This window comes from Dromiciops gliroides, chromosome 3 (assembly GCF_019393635.1).
Source record: "Dromiciops gliroides isolate mDroGli1 chromosome 3, mDroGli1.pri, whole genome shotgun sequence".
Classification (NCBI taxonomy): Eukaryota; Metazoa; Chordata; class Mammalia; order Microbiotheria; family Microbiotheriidae; genus Dromiciops; species Dromiciops gliroides.
Window position 1 is genome coordinate 343176698 of NC_057863.1, and position 17572 is coordinate 343194269.

Genomic DNA, 17572 nt, shown 5'->3' on the forward strand with positions numbered 1-17572 from the left:
CAAACAAATGGGGGTAAACAAGAGCAGATAGAAGTGGGGGAGAGGAGCTGGCAAACATAAACCAAGAAATCTCTTAGGTGTGCTTTCATTTCAGGTAGATAAATGCAAAAGAGAATTTGCCATGAAACAAACAGCATATGCCTTTGCATGGCTTCTTTTCATGAACTTTGGAAAGCCAGTCACATATCTCAAAGGGACTGAGTGTCTTAAAGGGACTGAGTTGCTGGAAATGAAAGTGACAAACATTTATTAAGCACCTAATATATACCAGGCACCATGCTCAAAGCTTTATAAATGTTATCTCATTTGATCCTCACAGCAACCCTGAGAAGCAGGTGCTATTTTTATCCCCATTTTACCACTGAGGAAACAGATTAAGTGCCTTTACCAGGACAATGTAGATGATATGTGTCTGAAGTCATATTCGAACTCAGATCTTCCTTCCCAGTGATATATCCACTGTGCCACCTTAGCTGCCTCTGGATGGTATCCAAGAATCTAACAGTGAACACTTGAAAGAAGAAGCATGCCCAATTGTCCAAGAGCCAGCATAAGTTCACTCAGAACAGGTAGGTGGCACAGTACAGAACCTTGAGTGAGGAAGACCTGAGTTCAAATCTGTACTCAGACATTTACTAGTTGTATGACCCTTTATAAGTCATTTACCATTTCTTTTCCTTAGTTTCCTCATCTATAAAATTGGAATAATAATAGCACCTACCTCTCAGGCTTGTTGTGAGGATCAGGTGAGATAATAATTGTGAAGCAATGAGCACAGTGCCTAGCACAGAGTAAGTGCCATATAAATATTAGCTATCATCATCTTCATAAGAGACATTAACTAGCCTAATTTCATTTATCAAAAAGTATCTGGGAAATTAGCAAAATGTTGCAGACATAGTATATCTAGATTTTAGCAAAACATTTGGAAAAATATTTCACAATATCCTTGTGGACAAAATAAATATTTTATTTTATTTTATTTTTGAATAATAGTTTATTTTCCCCAGTTATACATAAAAACAATTTTTAGGATTCATTTTTAAGATTTTTGAGTCCCAAATTCTCTCCCACCTTCCCTTCCCTTTCCCCTCCCTCAGATGGTAAGCTATCTGATATAGGTTATACAATGGCAATAATGCAAAACATATTTCCATATTAGTCATGTTTTGAAAGAGAACTTAAGACCAAAAAATTACAAAAAAATAAGGTAAAAAATAGTATGCTTCCATCTGTATCCAGACTCCATAAGTTCTTTCTCTGGAGGTTGATAGCATTTTTCATCACAAGTCCTTTGGAATTGTCTTGGATCATTGCGTTGCTAAGATTGATCATCATACAATATTGTTGTTACTGTGTACAGTGTTCTCCTGGTTCTGCTTATTTCACTTTGCATTAGTTCGTGTATATCTTTCCAGGTTTTTCTAAAATCATTCTGTTCATCATTTTTTATAACACAGTATTCCATCACAATCATATACCACAACTTATTCAGCCATTCTCCAATTAATGGATATCCCCTCAATTTCTAATTCTTTACCACCATGAAAAGAGTTGCTATAAATATTTTTGTATAGGTAAATTTTCTTTTTTCTTTTATATTTTTGTGAGATAGACTTAGTACCTGTATTGCTGGGTCAAAAGGTAGGTACAGTTTTATAACCCTTTGGGCATAGTTCCAAATTGTTCTTCAGAATGGTTGGACCAATTCATAACTCCACGAACAGGGCATTAGTGTCCCAATTTTCACATATCCCCTCCAACATTTATAATTTTCCTTTTCTGGTAGACAATATAAATATATGAATTAATTTATAATACAGTAAAATAGATCATAACAGGTTGAATGACAAAATTCAACTACTGTTGGTTAATGGATTAATGTCAACAGAAAGGAATGTTTGTAATGGTATAACATAGGAATCTATACTCATTTTTAATTGAATAATGATATAGATGGTATACTCCACATTTTCAGATGACTCAATAAAGGAGGAATGCTTATATACTACATAACAGAATCAGGATTCAGAATGATCTGAAAGGGTTAGACTAGTGGACTGAAACTATAAGAGGGATAAATACAAGATGTTTGTAATTGGGTTTAACAAATTAACTGTATAAGGATAGGATTTAACAAGTCTAGGTAGCAAATCACACAAATAAAACCTAAAGATTCTGTCTAGTTAATACTGCATTGATGCTTAGTGCAGTCTTCGACAATTTAATAGAAATGTAATGTCCAAAACAAAAGAGTGTTTCCAATGTACTTTACCTTAGCCAATCTACATCTGGAAAATTGTGTTCAGTTCTCAGGATCACATTTTAAGAGGGACTTTGGAAACAAAAACATAAATAGTTGAATATCAAGACAGTAAAGGGTTCCAAAGTCATGTTATAAGAGGGGTAGTTAAAGGAAAGAGTTGGCATTTAAATTACAGAACAATAGTTTGGTAGATACAACCACCCCCCCTTAAAAATACAAAGTTACCTTATCTAGAAGATGGATTGGTGTGGTTATAAAGTATTTAAGTTGAAGGAGCTCTGACTTTGGAATCAGACCTGAATTCAAGTCCTAATTTTGCCACTTTCTACTTGTTAAAGCTTAGAAATGTTATTTCGTCTGAGCCTCAGTTTTCTCATCTCTAAAATGGAGATAATAATATTTTGCTCTGCCTTCATCTCAGGGTAGTTTTGAGGACAGATCATTGCAAACTGGAAAATACTATGTTAATGAGAGTTGTTATTATATCATACATGCCCCCAGAAAACAAAATTAATATGAACGCACAGAAGTTAAAATCAGACAGCTTTAGCATTCCCCCCCACCCCCACACACACACAAAAAGAAGGAAGGAAGGAAGGAAAAAAGGAAGGAGGATGAGAGTGTGAGGGAGAGGGAGAGGGGGAGAGAGAGCACTGGAGCATGAATGAGAACCCTTCTGTGACTATTCAGGAATGGTTTGGGCTGCCTCATGAGAAAGTGAATTCTGCATCATTGGAAGTATTTCACAGACATCTCTGGTTATCAACCCTTAGAGATATTGCTGAAAGAATTCCTATCCTGGGAGGAAGACTAAACTTGTTGCTGTTGCTGCTGTTGTTGTTGGTGGTGGTGGTGGTGGTGGTGGTGGTGGTCCCTTGTTCTTGAAGAGGACCAATGACATCATGAGGCTGGAAACTAGAGAAGCACTGAAGCCCTTTAAACCTATCCCAACACAATCTCATTTCAGCCAATAGTTTTGACTGCTTCCCCCATGAATCTTTTTTTTTTCTTTCAAAGCTGCCAGCATATAATGGTATTTCACCAATGTCAGTTTCACACCCTGTCTTTCTTAGTCTTATCTTATTGTTGGGGTCCTAATGAAAGCAAAAAAACAAAAACAAAAACAAAAACAAAAAACCAGGCTATAAGCAAGTGGCAGGGGGCATGGAAGGAGAAAAAAAGGTCCTGAGTCAAGTACAGAGAGGATTGACCCTGAAATCCTGAAAAGTTTTTATTACCAATTTCATCATCTTCATCCTCATGCTACACAAACATCAATAAGCTAAACACCCCAGTCTCTATAGCCAAGGGCAATTCCATAATGCAAAGCTGATGACATGCTAGGTGCCCTTGCTGGTTTTTTTCCAGGCTTGGCTGTGATCGATGGAGGGCCCCAGAGAAGTATTTTGTCAAATCTCCAAGCCAGTTTTCATTCTAGGTCAAGGCTTCTGTTGATCTTTGAGAAACTGTTACATACCCTAGACTTTTTTTTCTTTTTTTTGCCTGAGTGAGTGACTAATGGGTACAGATTCTCAATCATGGAAGCTGCTTTCTGATTTTGAGCACTATATGGGACTCTTTAAGCGATTGTATGTGTTATGTAGCTATTGGAATAATACTAACTGAATTAAGAGAAATCTTTTTTTCTGTTCTCAGAAAACGTGCTTATAGCAAAGAGGCTGTGTACAGTGATAAGTTGCAGCATTACAGCACAGGACGGGGTAAGTAGAAAGGAAATATTCCTTCTGTCCAGACTCATGTAGACTCAGGTAGAAGTCTCCTCTCCCTTCAAGGTGAAGGTTGTCCTTCATGTACATCAAAACCATTTATGTTCATCCCCACACACTCCCATTTTCAGGATACCCAATCAGTCAAAATTGCCCTGTGTCTTTCTTCAGTATCTAGGGCACATACACACTTGCATGTTCCTGATTTTACTTCATTTCTTTCAGGGTGGAAGATGTCCTTATTGGACCCCTGCTGGTTTTAAATTATCTGTTGCATTGATAGCCAGGCCTCTATGACACCTACAGTAGAAAATGATTGGCTTTTGCAAGTCAATGAATCTTGAAATCAGGCTCAGTAGGATAAGATAGCAGGCTGGGTGTGAATATCTCTTGCCTTGTCTTATACAAATCAGTTGGGCAATATATTAATCAAATTAAAATTATCTATCTATCTATCTGCCTGTCTCTCTCTACTTGTCTATATCTACTTTCTGTCTATATCATCTATCTATCTATCTATCTATCTATCTATCTATCTATCTATCTATCTATCTATCTATCTATCTATCTATCTATCTGTCTGTCTATCAATCATCTCTTTCCCCTTTTTTCTCTCTTCTTCTTTCTCTCTTACTTGATTTCTCTTTCTCTCTCTTTTTCTTTTTTTTCCTCTCCATTTTCTATAAATATTATGAAGTGAAGAAAATAAGGGAGTCCAAGTAGCTAAAGGCATTGTTATATGTTCCAGGATTTTTCTTTTAAATGACTTCTTCAAAAATGTTTCTCACTCAATGCTGTGTTCCTTCTCCTTTCACCTGTATGTCAATTCTCTTTAGTGTAGAGAAATTCTAGTCATATTTCTTTAACATGTCTGACATGTAGTACTTTGGTAGAATTGTTGTTTCACTCACACAATCACAGAAACACAGAAATATGGCCTTAAAAAGACCTCAATACATCACCTCATCTCTTCCCCTACCTCCAGGTAGGATAAGATCTAAATTGGTACTGGCTGATGAGTAGACACCCTATTCTAAATGATTTTCAGAGAAATTCCATGGCCTTCCTCAGAAACCTGTTTCAGTGCTTAACAGGATGTGCTGTTCTGGACTTCTCCCTTAGATAGTGTCTAACTTAAATTCCTTCATTTGTAATATAGGTCGTTTTCTTCTTGCTTAGTAAGCATAGTGAACAGAAAGCAGGAGAGAGAGACAGGGGGGAGACAGACAGACGCGTATACAGAGAAAGAAACAGAGAGACAAAGAGACAGAGACAGAGAGAACAAACATTTTTAAATGGGGATTCTCTGTGGGGCTGGGGGAGGGTTCTGCTATATCACTTCACTTAACTTACCCCTTTCTTTTCCTAGATTTATTTGACTCAGGAAGGGAAAACATGCTAGAATTCAGTCATTCAGTAGCTATGTGACTTTGGGCAAGTCACTCAATTTCTCTAGGGGAGGGACAGGAAAGGAACAAGTATTTGTTAAGCTCCCACTATGTGTGTATGTCCTAATCATTTTACAAATATTTCATTCAATCCTCACAATAGCTTTGGGAGATAAATGCCGTTATTATTCCCATTTTATAGTTGAAGAAACTGAGGTAGATAGAGGATAAGTGACTTGCCCAAGGTCTCACAGCTAATAGTGTCTGCAGACAAATTTGAACTCAGTTCTCTCTCACTGCAGGTCTGGTACACTATTGATTCTTGCACTTATCCCCCACTCTCATCCCCAGTTTCTATATCGATAAAATGAAGATTATGATGCAACTATTTATTTCACAAAGTTATTGTGATAATCAGTGGAGCTAATGTTTATAAAGTGCCATGTAAATCAAAATGTTACACAAATGTCTAATTTTGTTGTTGTTTTTGTTGTCATCATTGACAAAGTAGTGACTGTCTATATATATGTACCATTAGCTAACCTATGAAATGCCAGATATTATCACAATACTTGTTCTCTAGGAGTTTACAACCTGGGACAGACACTGACTGTGTTTCCCCTTATGTTTAGGTGATCAGGGTAATTATCCTGTGGACTTATCTTGTGATTGGGGATGGGGCTGATTCTTGTAGTTTCTTCTGTAGACCTAAGCGTCTTGAAGCTGGACAGTGATTAAGGAGGTGGCTGCTGGGAGTGAAGATGGTGGTTCAGATTATGCTAAAATGGGCTGTGGGATCATTGAGGACTAGGTAGCTATGTCAGGCTTCAGAGAGGAGGCAGAATTTGATGTGGGCCTTGAAGGATGACTTGTTGTTCAGTTGTTTCAATCATGTTTGACTCTTCCTGACCCCATTAAGGGTTTTATTGGCAAATATACAAGAGCAGTTTGCCATTTCCTTTTCCAGAAAATGTATAGATGAAGCAAGGACTGATGATCTATTCATTACACTACTACCTGGCTGCCATGAAGGATGAATAGGATTAGCAAAAATGAGCATGCTTTTATGGTATACCGTGTGCTAGGGCAGAGATGAGGAACAGTGCTAGCCTGGAATGTAGGAAGGAATTTGGAAAGACCAGCAAGGAATGGAGCAGCTTGATTTAAAAAGGAAGATTATACAGAGTGGCAGGCAATTACATGGATAGAGTAAGGCTGAATTATGGAAGAATATAAGATGAAGCACAGTATAAAGATTGAGTAATAGGCCAGAACGCACAGATTTAAATCCCAAAGCTGCCATTTATACTATCTGTGTGACTTTAAGCAAATCACTTCAATTTCCTGAGCCTCAATTTCCTCCTTTGGAAAAAGGGTTGGTCCAGTTGATGTCTCTGGTCCCTTTCAGATATTGGTGTCACAATAAATAGAGAATTGGATCTGGATTCAGGAAGATCTTCTTTCAAATCTTGCTTCAGTCATTTACCAGCTGTGTAACCCTGGGCAAGTCACTTAGTCTCTGCCTCAGTTTCCTCCTCTGTAAAATGTGGATGATAATAGCACATGCCTCCCAGGGTTGTTGTACAGACCAAATGAGATAATAATTATAAAGCATTTAGCATGGTGACTGGCAAATAGTAAGCACTATATAAATGTTAATTGTTGTTATCATGATTATTATATTGTAACCCCATAAGGGGTTAATAAGTGAGATGGCCAGTGAGTGAAAAGTCATTCCCCTCATTGTGAAATACAGAGAGATTCAGCCAGTATGATAAGAGGAAACCCACTCTGTATATCAACATTATATGTTTCCAGGGACCCAAGTACTTTGAAGACTTTTTCCACTACCATCCTCACTATACTCTGTACTCTGTGAAAGGCATTCCCTCTGAACAAGACACACACAAAGGGATGCATTGATGATATCTTTTATTTTTTGTAAACAGTTATTTGCGAGTATTCTACCCTATCTCACCTCCACCAGAACTTAATTCTGAAATGGCTCCCCTCCTCCCATAATTTAACAAAGAGAAACAGTTAAATAAAAGCAACTGGGCCAGTGACCATATATAATAATGCATGTGAAGTTCTGCCCTTTTAATTCTTCCACCTTGCTAACAAGAGGATGGAAGGATATTTTATTATCTTGAGCAAGAAATCTTAAGAGACACTGTGTCCAGGAACACTGTGTCACAATGGTAAGGACAATCCTCTAGAAGAGAGCACTATGAGATCCCCAGATACTGGAGGGCCACCCCCAGGCAAATATCTAAACTAAGTTTATATTTGCTGATCCCCTCTATACCGGGTCCTCCTGCTTTCTCTTGACTGCCCTTCCACATCTCATTGGACCTGTCCCCCATGGATGATATTCCATGATCTGGAGACTCGCAGATGAGGAAAGTGTCAATGCAGATCAGAACTTTCTCTGCAATTCACAGTCTTAAAAAATTGTATTCGATACAATTAAGTTAAGTAAAGTTAAGTAAAGTCACTTGCTAAGGGATATACACCCAATTTGGAGAGGCTTGACTTGAACCAGGGTCTTTCTGATTCTGAGGGTGGCCTTCTTAGATTTACTGATTTATGTTCTTTACATTAGATTTTTATCTCCTTTGGGGAAGGAGCTGTGTTTTTCACTTTTGGATTCCCAGTGCCAAGCACTATGATGGGCACATAGTTGTTTTGTTCAGTCTTTTCAGTCATATCTGACTCTTCATAACCCCATTTGGAGTTTTCTTGGCAAAGATTCTGGATTGGTTTGCCATTTCCTTCTCCAGCTCACTTTATAGATGGAAATGGAAGCAAACAAGTTTAAGTGACTTGCCCAGGGTCACATAGCTAAGAAGTGTCTGAGGTCAGATTTGAACTCAGGAAGATGAGTCCTCTTGATTCCAACCCCAGTGTTCTATCCATTGTACCACCTTTGGCACATTAAGGGCATCTTTAAAAAATAAAAATGTGTTGATATGTTCCTCTCTTTCCCTTTGAGTTCTGTCTTCTCAGAGGATTTGATGCTTATCTGTTCAAATGCTATGATGAATTTTTTATGGTAATTGTGTCTCTTTTTTCTCAGAAAGGTACACTTTATCCATTCATTCATTCATTCATTTATTTATTTATTTGTTTATTTATTTATCTATCTTTGGTGAGGCAATGAGGGTTAAGTGACTTGCCCAGGGTCACACAGCTAGAAAGTGTCAAGTGTCTGAGGTCGGATTTGAACTCAGGACCTCCTGAATCCAGGGCTGGTGCTTTATCCACTGTGCCACCTAGCTGCCCCCTCAGAAAGGTCCACTTTAACAAAGGACTTTGGATACAAAGCCTTAATCCAATGAGTTGGCTGAGAGAGTGGGAACTGTAGTAACTTGATGGAAGGATTGGGGGCAGGTTGATTTTGCAGCCCCTCAAGCCCAATTCTCTCATTTGCCACCTATTATCCTTGTACAAAGACAGCACTGCCATATCCCTCCAATGGAGAAGGAAGTTCTCAGGCAGCATACAACTGGGGAAATCTTCTCTGTCCCACAGTCAAGCATCAAAACATACAATGTCCAGTTGGATCTTTAACTGCTCCCGGAATTTCTACTTATAGAAGCTATTAGTGTCACATTCAGAATGCTAGAATATCAGCATCAAAAGGGCTTCAAAGCTGATCTAAGTCAACCTGGACCTGAGTAGGAAACCTGCAATGACCCTGACAAGGGGCCAGTTAGCCTCTTCTTGAATATCTCCAGTGATAGAGGACTCACAGTCATTCCAGACAGCTCATGTCCATTTTAGTCAGCTGCTGCGATGCAGGAGGTACCATTTTGTAAGGCACGCCATTGGTCGCTTACCCAGGGTGAACATGAAGAGCCATAGCAACCCATAGGAATGGAGAGGAAGAATCATGAAGCTTGCTGCTTCTGCTGATTCAGAATGAGGGGAAAAGAGCGCCCGGGAGATGCAAGAAAGTTGATGTTAGGAGTCCTGTATGTTCTCTAAGAGGACCTGAGTGTCAAGTAAATTGATACTTGACAGTGGCTGACACTTTGCTAATTGCTAACAGTCAGTAGCAAGTTCACAGCTATGAGGAAAAACCAAGCAGTTTTTTTTTTTAAAGCGGCCTTCCCATGAGCACCCGGGTGCTTTGGGAATCTGCAGATGTTATCTCTGAATCACCAAGAGGAATTTTTGAGTAGTCTTAGAAAATGTGGTGCTTGAAGATTATAGACAGTCCAGCGTTCAAGTTTTCAAATGGGGAGGAGGGTAAATATCGACTCTAGGACTTCCAGATCAGTGATATTGCCATTGATTTCCCAGCAAAAAGTTTTACAATAGATTACTGAGCAGATGGTTTGTGAGGATGTGGAAAAGAATGTGTTGCTCATTAGACATCAACATGTGTTCATTAAGAACAAGTCATATCGGCATAAGCTAGATTATTTTTGATAGGGTCATTGGGTTGATAAGGACTATTATAAACAAAGTATTTCAATTTCTGCCAAGTTTTCTAGGATAACCTTGTGAAAATACAGTGATATATGGTTTTGCATTATAGTCCTTAGATGTAATAATATTAATAGCTGACATTTATATAGTAATTTAAATTTTCAGAGCACTTTACAGGTACTGTCTCATTTGATCCTCAAAGCAACACTGCAAACTTTTTTTTTTGTTATTATTATTCCCATTCAACAGATGAGAAAACCAAGGCTGAGAGGTTAATTGACAGGATTTAAATTCATGTCTATCTCGATTATTTATCCACTATAAAAAACCTAGCTGTAAATAACAACTAGCTAAAGACTCATATCCAAAAAAGACTGATTTATGGCTCTGGGTCATCCCAGAAGTTCCCTGGTGGAGTCGGTCAGTCAATAAACTTTTATTAACTGCCTACTATGTGTCAGGCACTGTGCTAAGTGCCAGCTGGATACAAAGAAAGGCATAAGACAGTCCCTGCTCTCAAGGAGCTCACATTCAAATGGGGCAGACAACATGCAAACAATAATATACAAATGAGCTATATAGCAGATAAATTAGAGATAACCAACAACTACCATTATATGGAACTGGGATTTTAGCTGGAACCTGAAGGAAGTTGGGGAAGCCAGGAGGCAAAGATAAACAAAAAGGAAGAATATTCCAAGCACGGTGAATGAAAATACCCAATGGTTTCAGTGAAAATGCCCAGAGTGCAGAGATAAAGGGTCTTGTGGAAGGAGCAGCAAGGAGATCAGTGTCATTGGATCACAGAGTACATGGAGAGGGTGGGGAGTAATGTGGGGAGGTTTTAAAGGGTTTTGAATGTCAAACATATTTTATATTTGATTCTGGAAGGGATAGGAGAGCACTGGAGTTCATGGAGCTAAGGGTGGGAAGTGACATGATCAGATTTGAATTTTAGGAAGATCACTTTGGCAATCAAATGGAGGCTGGACTGAAGTGGGGAGGGACTTGTGGTAAGGAGGCCACCTAGCAGGTATTGGAATGGTCCAGGTGTGAGGTGAAAAGGGCCATGTCAGAGGAAAAAAGAGGCTGTGCATGAAATATTTTATGAAAGTAGAATCAATAGGTGTTAGCAACAGGTTGGATATGGGGAGCGAGAGAGAATGGAGTAGAGGATGATACCTAGGTTGCAAGCCTGGGTGACTGAGAAGATGGTGACACCCTTTATAGTAATAGGAAAGTTAGGAAGAGGGAAAGATTTGGGGGGGGAAAGATAATGAGTTTAGGACATGTTGAGTTTAAGATGTTTATGAGACATTCAGTTTGAGATTTCTCGTAGGTAGTTGCAGATGTGAGATTGGAGGTCAACAGAGAAGTTAGGAGTTTCATGAGGCCAGCCCTTTGTCCTTTGATAGTCAACAGTTTAATTAATAGTCACCTAGGTGGTACAAGGCATAGAGCACTGGTCTTGGTGTCAGGAGGATGCATTCAAATCTGGCCTCAGACACTTACTAGCTCTATGACCTTGGGCAAGTCACTTAACCCCAATTGCCCAGTTCAAAATCCAATACACATGTGTTTATACACACAAGTATGTATTGCATATATACATGTACATTTGTATATATGTATATATGTATAATGTAGACTGAATTTGTATATATGTATACATGTTAATGTAGACTGAATATTGTAGGAGGTAACAATTCTACCATGATCTGTTTTGGTGAGTGAGAACATACCTGTAGTATTATCTTTAATTCTGTATGGTTCTCATTTAGTGGTTTGTGAACTTGGGGATTCACAGAGACCGTCCAAAGCATTTGTTCTAAAAATTCTTTAATGATGCCTTATGCAATCAATAATTGAAAACTGGGAGGAATAGTATATTAAATTACTCTGAGGGTTTCTAAAATATTTTTTGTTATTGTTAAAAAAAAGGTTCATGGAAAAAATGTTGGAGACCACTTCTGTAGGCCATATGTTAAAAGACAAAGTAATAAAAAAATTCATACCAAAAGGGAAAGCAATAAAATAATAACAATAATCACACTAGCTAGTATTTATATAGTGCTTTAAGGTTTGTAAACGTCTCTACAAATATTGTCTCATTCAATCCTTACAACAACCCAGAGAGGTAAGTGCTATTAGTCATCTCATTTTACCATTTGGAAAACTGAGGCAGACAGTGACTTGCCCAGGGTCACAGAGCTCATAAGTGTCTGAGGTGGGATTTGAACTCAGACCATCCTGATTCCAGATGCAGCATTCTATCCACTTTGTCACATAGTTGCCAACATGCAGGCTAGCAAGGAGCCTGGAAACCATGCCCTCTGAGAATCAAGTGGAAAGAAAATGTGATTGGGCATTGAGAGAGAATACCAAAATTGTGCTTGTGTATAAGGAGGGGTGGGTGCCAAAATGATAACTATCTTCAAAAAATTGAAAAGAAAGTAGACTTGTTTTATATTGTTTCTGAGGACAAAAGATAGATCAACAAATGGAAGATAGAAGAATCCCAATTTCAGCTCAAAGAACAAACTTTTTAATAGATCTGCTGAACAGATTTTCATGGACAATAGCGAGTTCTCTGTCAGAGAAATGTAAGCTGAACCCAGTTCTGTCAGGGGTGCCATATAAAGGATCTTGAAATAGGTGAGAGATTGGACTAAATGACCTTTGAGGTACAGTATAGTAGGTAGAACATTGGGTCTGGAGTGAGGAATAACAATAATAATTATAATCCTATTTGGGGTTTTCTTAGAAAAGATAATGGAGTGGTTTACCATTTCCTTCTCCAGCCCATTTTACAGATGAGGAAGGAAGCAAACAGGGTTAAGTGACTTGTCCAGGGTCATACAGATAGTAAGCATCTGAGACAAGATTTGAACTCAAGAAGAGGAGTCTTCCTGACTCTATCCACTGTGCCACCTCACTGCCCAATAGCAATAACAAGAAGTATTTGTAAAGCATTTACTGTGTGCCAGGAACTGTGCTAAGTGCTTTACAAATATTATCTCATTTGGGGGAGCTAGTGGATAGATTACTGGCCCTGGAGGCAGGAGGACCTGAGTTCAAATGTGAGCTCAGACACTTACTAGCTTTGTGACATTAGACAAGTCACTTAAACCCTGATTGCCTCCAAAGAAAAATATCTCATTTGATCCTCCCAATAATCCTTGAAGGTAGGTGCTATTATTATCCCCATTTTACAATTGAGAAAATTGAGGCAAATAGAGGTTAAGTGACTTGTCCAAGGTCACTCAGCTAGTAAGAGGAACAAAGACCTGAATTTGAATCCTGCCTGTCACATGCTACTTGGGTGGCCTCTATGTTCTCATCTGTAAATGAGGGACAGCATTAGTACATACTTTACAGGTTGTTACAAGGATTAAATGAGACAATGGATTAAAATAACTTTATAAAAATTAAAGTTCTATGTCAGTGTGAATTGTTATTACTTTTATTATTATTCTTTTTGGGGGGAGGCAATGAGGGTTAAGTGACTTGCCCAGGAGTCACACAGCTAGTAAGGGTTTGAGGCCGGATTTGAATTCAGGCCCTCCAGGGCTGGTGCTTTATCCACTCTGCCACCTAGCTGCCTCCTATTACTATTCTTTATCTTGCAATCATGATATCTTGGTTCTAATTGTACTTAGACACTAGTACAGTTCATCACCTTGACATCATGAATCTCACTGGTGAAGACAAAGCACGTTCTTCCAGCTAAGGAATCAGGGACCTGCCACTCTTTCTCCAAAGGCGGTGTTTGGGTAGCCTCAGCTTACAGGTGACAGGAACCTCAATAACTGTGAGGAAATCCTGGTGGGGAAGGAAGTGTGGAAACCTCTGTGAAAAAGATGGTTGAGTTTACCATGAGGGCTTAATAAGTGTCAAATAAATATAATCAGGCAGCACTGGGAAAGTGCCTAATGTACTGGCTCTAAGTGAGATGCCTTCAGAGCCTACATTCATTCTTTCAGGTCATTAACAAGCTGTCATTACTGCTCTATCATAGAGCTTGCTAAGCTTGGCTCTCCTCCCATAGCTTATCACCAGGGTGCCCATGCCACCACTGGAGGGGATGCACAGAAGCTCTCCCTTTGATCCCTCTTTGGCACCGCCCTCTGCCTTCCACCAGAGGGACCAGATCTACCATTGGGTAGTTATTTAGAACCTTTGCTTCTCTTAAGTAGCCTTCACAATAAGAGAGAGCTAGTCAAAATCCCTTTTCCTTTTCTTACTTGGAAATCAAGTCACATTCTGCAGTAATAACTGCATCTATAAAGGACATTTCTCAAGGTTTTCTGGGAGCATATCCTCAAAACAAAATGAGACTTGGCAAAGGAAATAATGGCAGTTTAAATATCAGGTCTTCAAGCAAAATGATACAAAAAGGCCCCCTCACTGCTCACTGCTTCTGGAAACACCCTGGCCATCCACACTGTGTGGGGGGTGGTACCTCCCTTCAGGTACACAAAGAACCCTGAGGAGTGGTGTGGTATGTCGTTTCTAGTCATCTTATAACAGGGGTTGACACAACACTTTAGAAAGGGTGGTATCTCAAATTAGGGAACTGATGAGGAATCAGGATTTTGGTTTTGCTTGCTTTGTTTTCTAGATGTGTTTCGTCAATTACAAAATGGTGATAATAATAAACTCTCCCTCCCAGGGTTGTTATCAGGATGAAATGAGATAAAAATTGTAAAGCATTTGTCACATAGTAGGTGCTTAACTATTACTATCCTGATTATTTCAAGGGGGGAAAAGTTGCACAATGCTATTAAAATAGCAAACAGAGCACAAGACTGGCTGGCTGTTAAAGAAAATCCTATTCTCAAATCTTTCATTCGCACTATGATGTAAACGGCTGTTTACCTTAGGCATTGGCATTTTGATAACTTTAGGAGAAATGAATGATGCTCTAATAGCACAATTTCAGGGAATCAGCCTGTATGGGGGCTGGGAGCTTGGTGGGAGAAGGTGTGTTCCTTGGAACCCCTGATACCAAACCATATGGACAATTGTCACCTATCAAATCTGCTTAGAATGCCAAACCTGTGAGGAATGCTGTGCTTTGGGAGCTTCAAGAGACCCGAGGAAGACTTTTTTTTTTTCAGCTTCAGCATTCCCTTATTGAAAACCTCTCTTCCTAAATCATCTCTATTCCCTATCCCTCCCCTAATGCCTGCTAAACCCTGAAACCTTGGTACCTTCTTTTCAACTAAAGCCAGGTTGTCAAATATGTCTTAATCATTGAACAACTCAGAAGAAATTTGCCAGACCTTGCCATTTTTACTCTGGTTATTCTTATTTTATTGTGTAGTGAAAACAATTTGAGGGGGAGACATCCTCAGAGCAAGCTCTGGAAGGTCCTACTCACCTAGAACACTCACCTAGAAAGGATTTAGGGATAATTCAGGTGATGGACTAGTGTGAACTGGCTTCCTGATTGATTTCTTGGCTTTAGCAACAGTTAGAGGTTGGAACTTATAATTGATGAAGAAGCCTTGGGAATCTTCAAACCCAAAGCCATCATTTTTTAGAGATGAAGAAACTGAGGCCCAGAGAGGTAACTTGTCCAGCATCACACAACTAAGAATTATCTGAAGCAGGATAATGATCCAGGTCTTCCTCACACAGCATCCAATGCTACATACACCATCTTAAAATTGCTAATCTTTGACATTGTGGAGTGTTCTGTCAAGGGCAGTGAGGTTGCTCAATGGATAAAGTGCTGGGCAGGAAGACCTAAGTTCAAATGCAACCTCAGACACTTACCAGCTGGGTGACCCTGGGCAAGTCATTTAACCCTGTTTGCCTCAGTTTCCTCATCTATCAAATGAGTTGGAAAAGGAAATGACAAATCACTCCAGAACCCCAAATCGGGTCACAAAGAGTAGGGCATGGCTCAACAACAACAACAACAAAAAAGTATTCCGTCATGACCTGCCTGATGATAATGAGATTTGGTCATCTAATGGTCAAAAAACCACCATGATCGGAACATGTTGAAATATAATCAAATTTGTATTTGCTGTAACCCAGTTTCTTTTTGTTAAGTCATTTCTGATTGCTTTCAGGCAATGGACCTGAGTCTATGCCAATCTTCATTGCCTAGCTTACCCTGGGTAGGTGGGACTTAGAGCAAAGCTGTAATTAGGAATTCTGCCTTCCAGAGCATATTAAGTTTGGGGTGTTGGGCTTTGACTGTGGGACAAACACCAGGCCACTGTGCCTGGGGAGGCCACCAAGTGAAAAAGGAGGAACTGAGTGGTCCTGGACCAGAAAGCTCTCGGTCAGTGTGGGGAGGCCTCAAAATCTCACCTTAGCAATTCCACAATAAGAATGTAAACTCCCTGAGAGAAGTGATCATTCATGTGTTGTATTTAACACCTCCAGCAGATTGTATGGTGCCTAATAAATGCCGGTTGATTGATTGAGCCATTGACTCATCTTTAGTGCACCGTGGGTAGCTTTCATGCAAACCTCTTTTTCGGTTGGATACATTTGCTCTGGTAAAGGAAAGCTATAGTGATAGAACCCTTGAAGAAGTGGCCCAGGGCTGGATGAGAGAGTGGAAGCCACTTTGCCATGCAGGGTGGGGTGGGTGGCCTACTATGAAGAGGAAGCAGCTCTTGATATTGGTGCCCTGGGACTAATCTCCCTCAGTCCAGCCTAGTTACTTCTCTGAACTGCGGTTTGACTAAAGGATCAAAAGCTGATTCAACTGATTTTTGTAAGACTGAAATCCAGGTTAGGGTCTCAGCTACACTTGTAAAATTGTTTATAGGGTAATTAATATGCACAAGCCTTATAGCTATTACAAAATTTCATGAACAGAATTGCAAGGGGAAAAAACCTAATGCTAGGTTTTTTCTGGGATGCCCTAGAAAGCATAAAGCTTCTGCCTATAGCACCTTTGCAGAAATGGAAGCTCAAACGAGTCTCTGAATTTCCAAATGATCCCAAACTAGGAATGGTTTTCTGAATCATGTTTTCAGATGTTCTGCTCCAACTGCTTCCACAGATGATTGGGATTCCTCGTTTGCTGCAGGATGATTCATTGCCCTAAATGCCACTTTCCTGTTAATTAAAAATTATTCCCTCATAAGTGCAAGGAGAAACAAGCCTGCACGGTGTGCTAGCTTATGAAAAAAGCCATAAAAAGGGACCCAAACACAAATAACCTTTGTTATTTTAGAGCTTTGCCAAGCTTTTCTTATCTTCTGGGACTGGAAGAAAGCCAGATAAGATGCCCGAGAAAGAACTGAAGAAAGGTGGCATTCAGAGATGAGTGGGCCAAATTGCTGTATTTAGTATATGAGTTTTCCTGCCACCAGTCAGACGAATTGCCTTTGGTCCATTTTTCCAAGCCCATGTTAGCAGCCTCAATTCAGGGGAAAAGGTTTCATTTGGGTGAGACTTTTCTTTTCTTCAGTTTGATAATCTCCCTTCCCCTGATTCAGTAGCAGTGCCAAATCACCTAGGGGCAACCCAAATGCCAGTGCTTGTGTTTCCATAGACCATGTATTTGGGCTGTCTTGAACTTCATCTCCCATAAAATGAATCATACTTTTACATGCTCAAGCATTCCACACATCTTTTTTTTCCCTCTCCTTATTGTGAAAGTCTTAAGAGACAGCATGGAGTAGTCAATAGAGAGCTGGCCTCAAAGCCAGAAAGACCTGTGGTCAAGGATGACCCAGAGCAATTCATTTAACCTCCTAGTGTCCTACACAATTCTCTTAAGA

General features: G+C 39.5%; 1 protein-coding gene across 6 annotated transcripts in view; it reads left to right on the forward strand.

Moving 5' to 3' along the window:
• The window catches only part of EPHB1 (EPH receptor B1), a 745891-nt gene that overhangs the window by 638472 nt on the left and 89847 nt on the right, over positions 1–17572 (forward strand). For all 6 annotated transcript variants that reach the window (XM_043997284.1, XM_043997282.1, XM_043997279.1 and 3 more), the window contains one exon: positions 3923–3987. In XM_043997284.1, coding sequence (XP_043853219.1) covers positions 3923–3987 — 65 coding nt within the window. The remainder of the gene's footprint in view (positions 1–3922; positions 3988–17572) is intronic.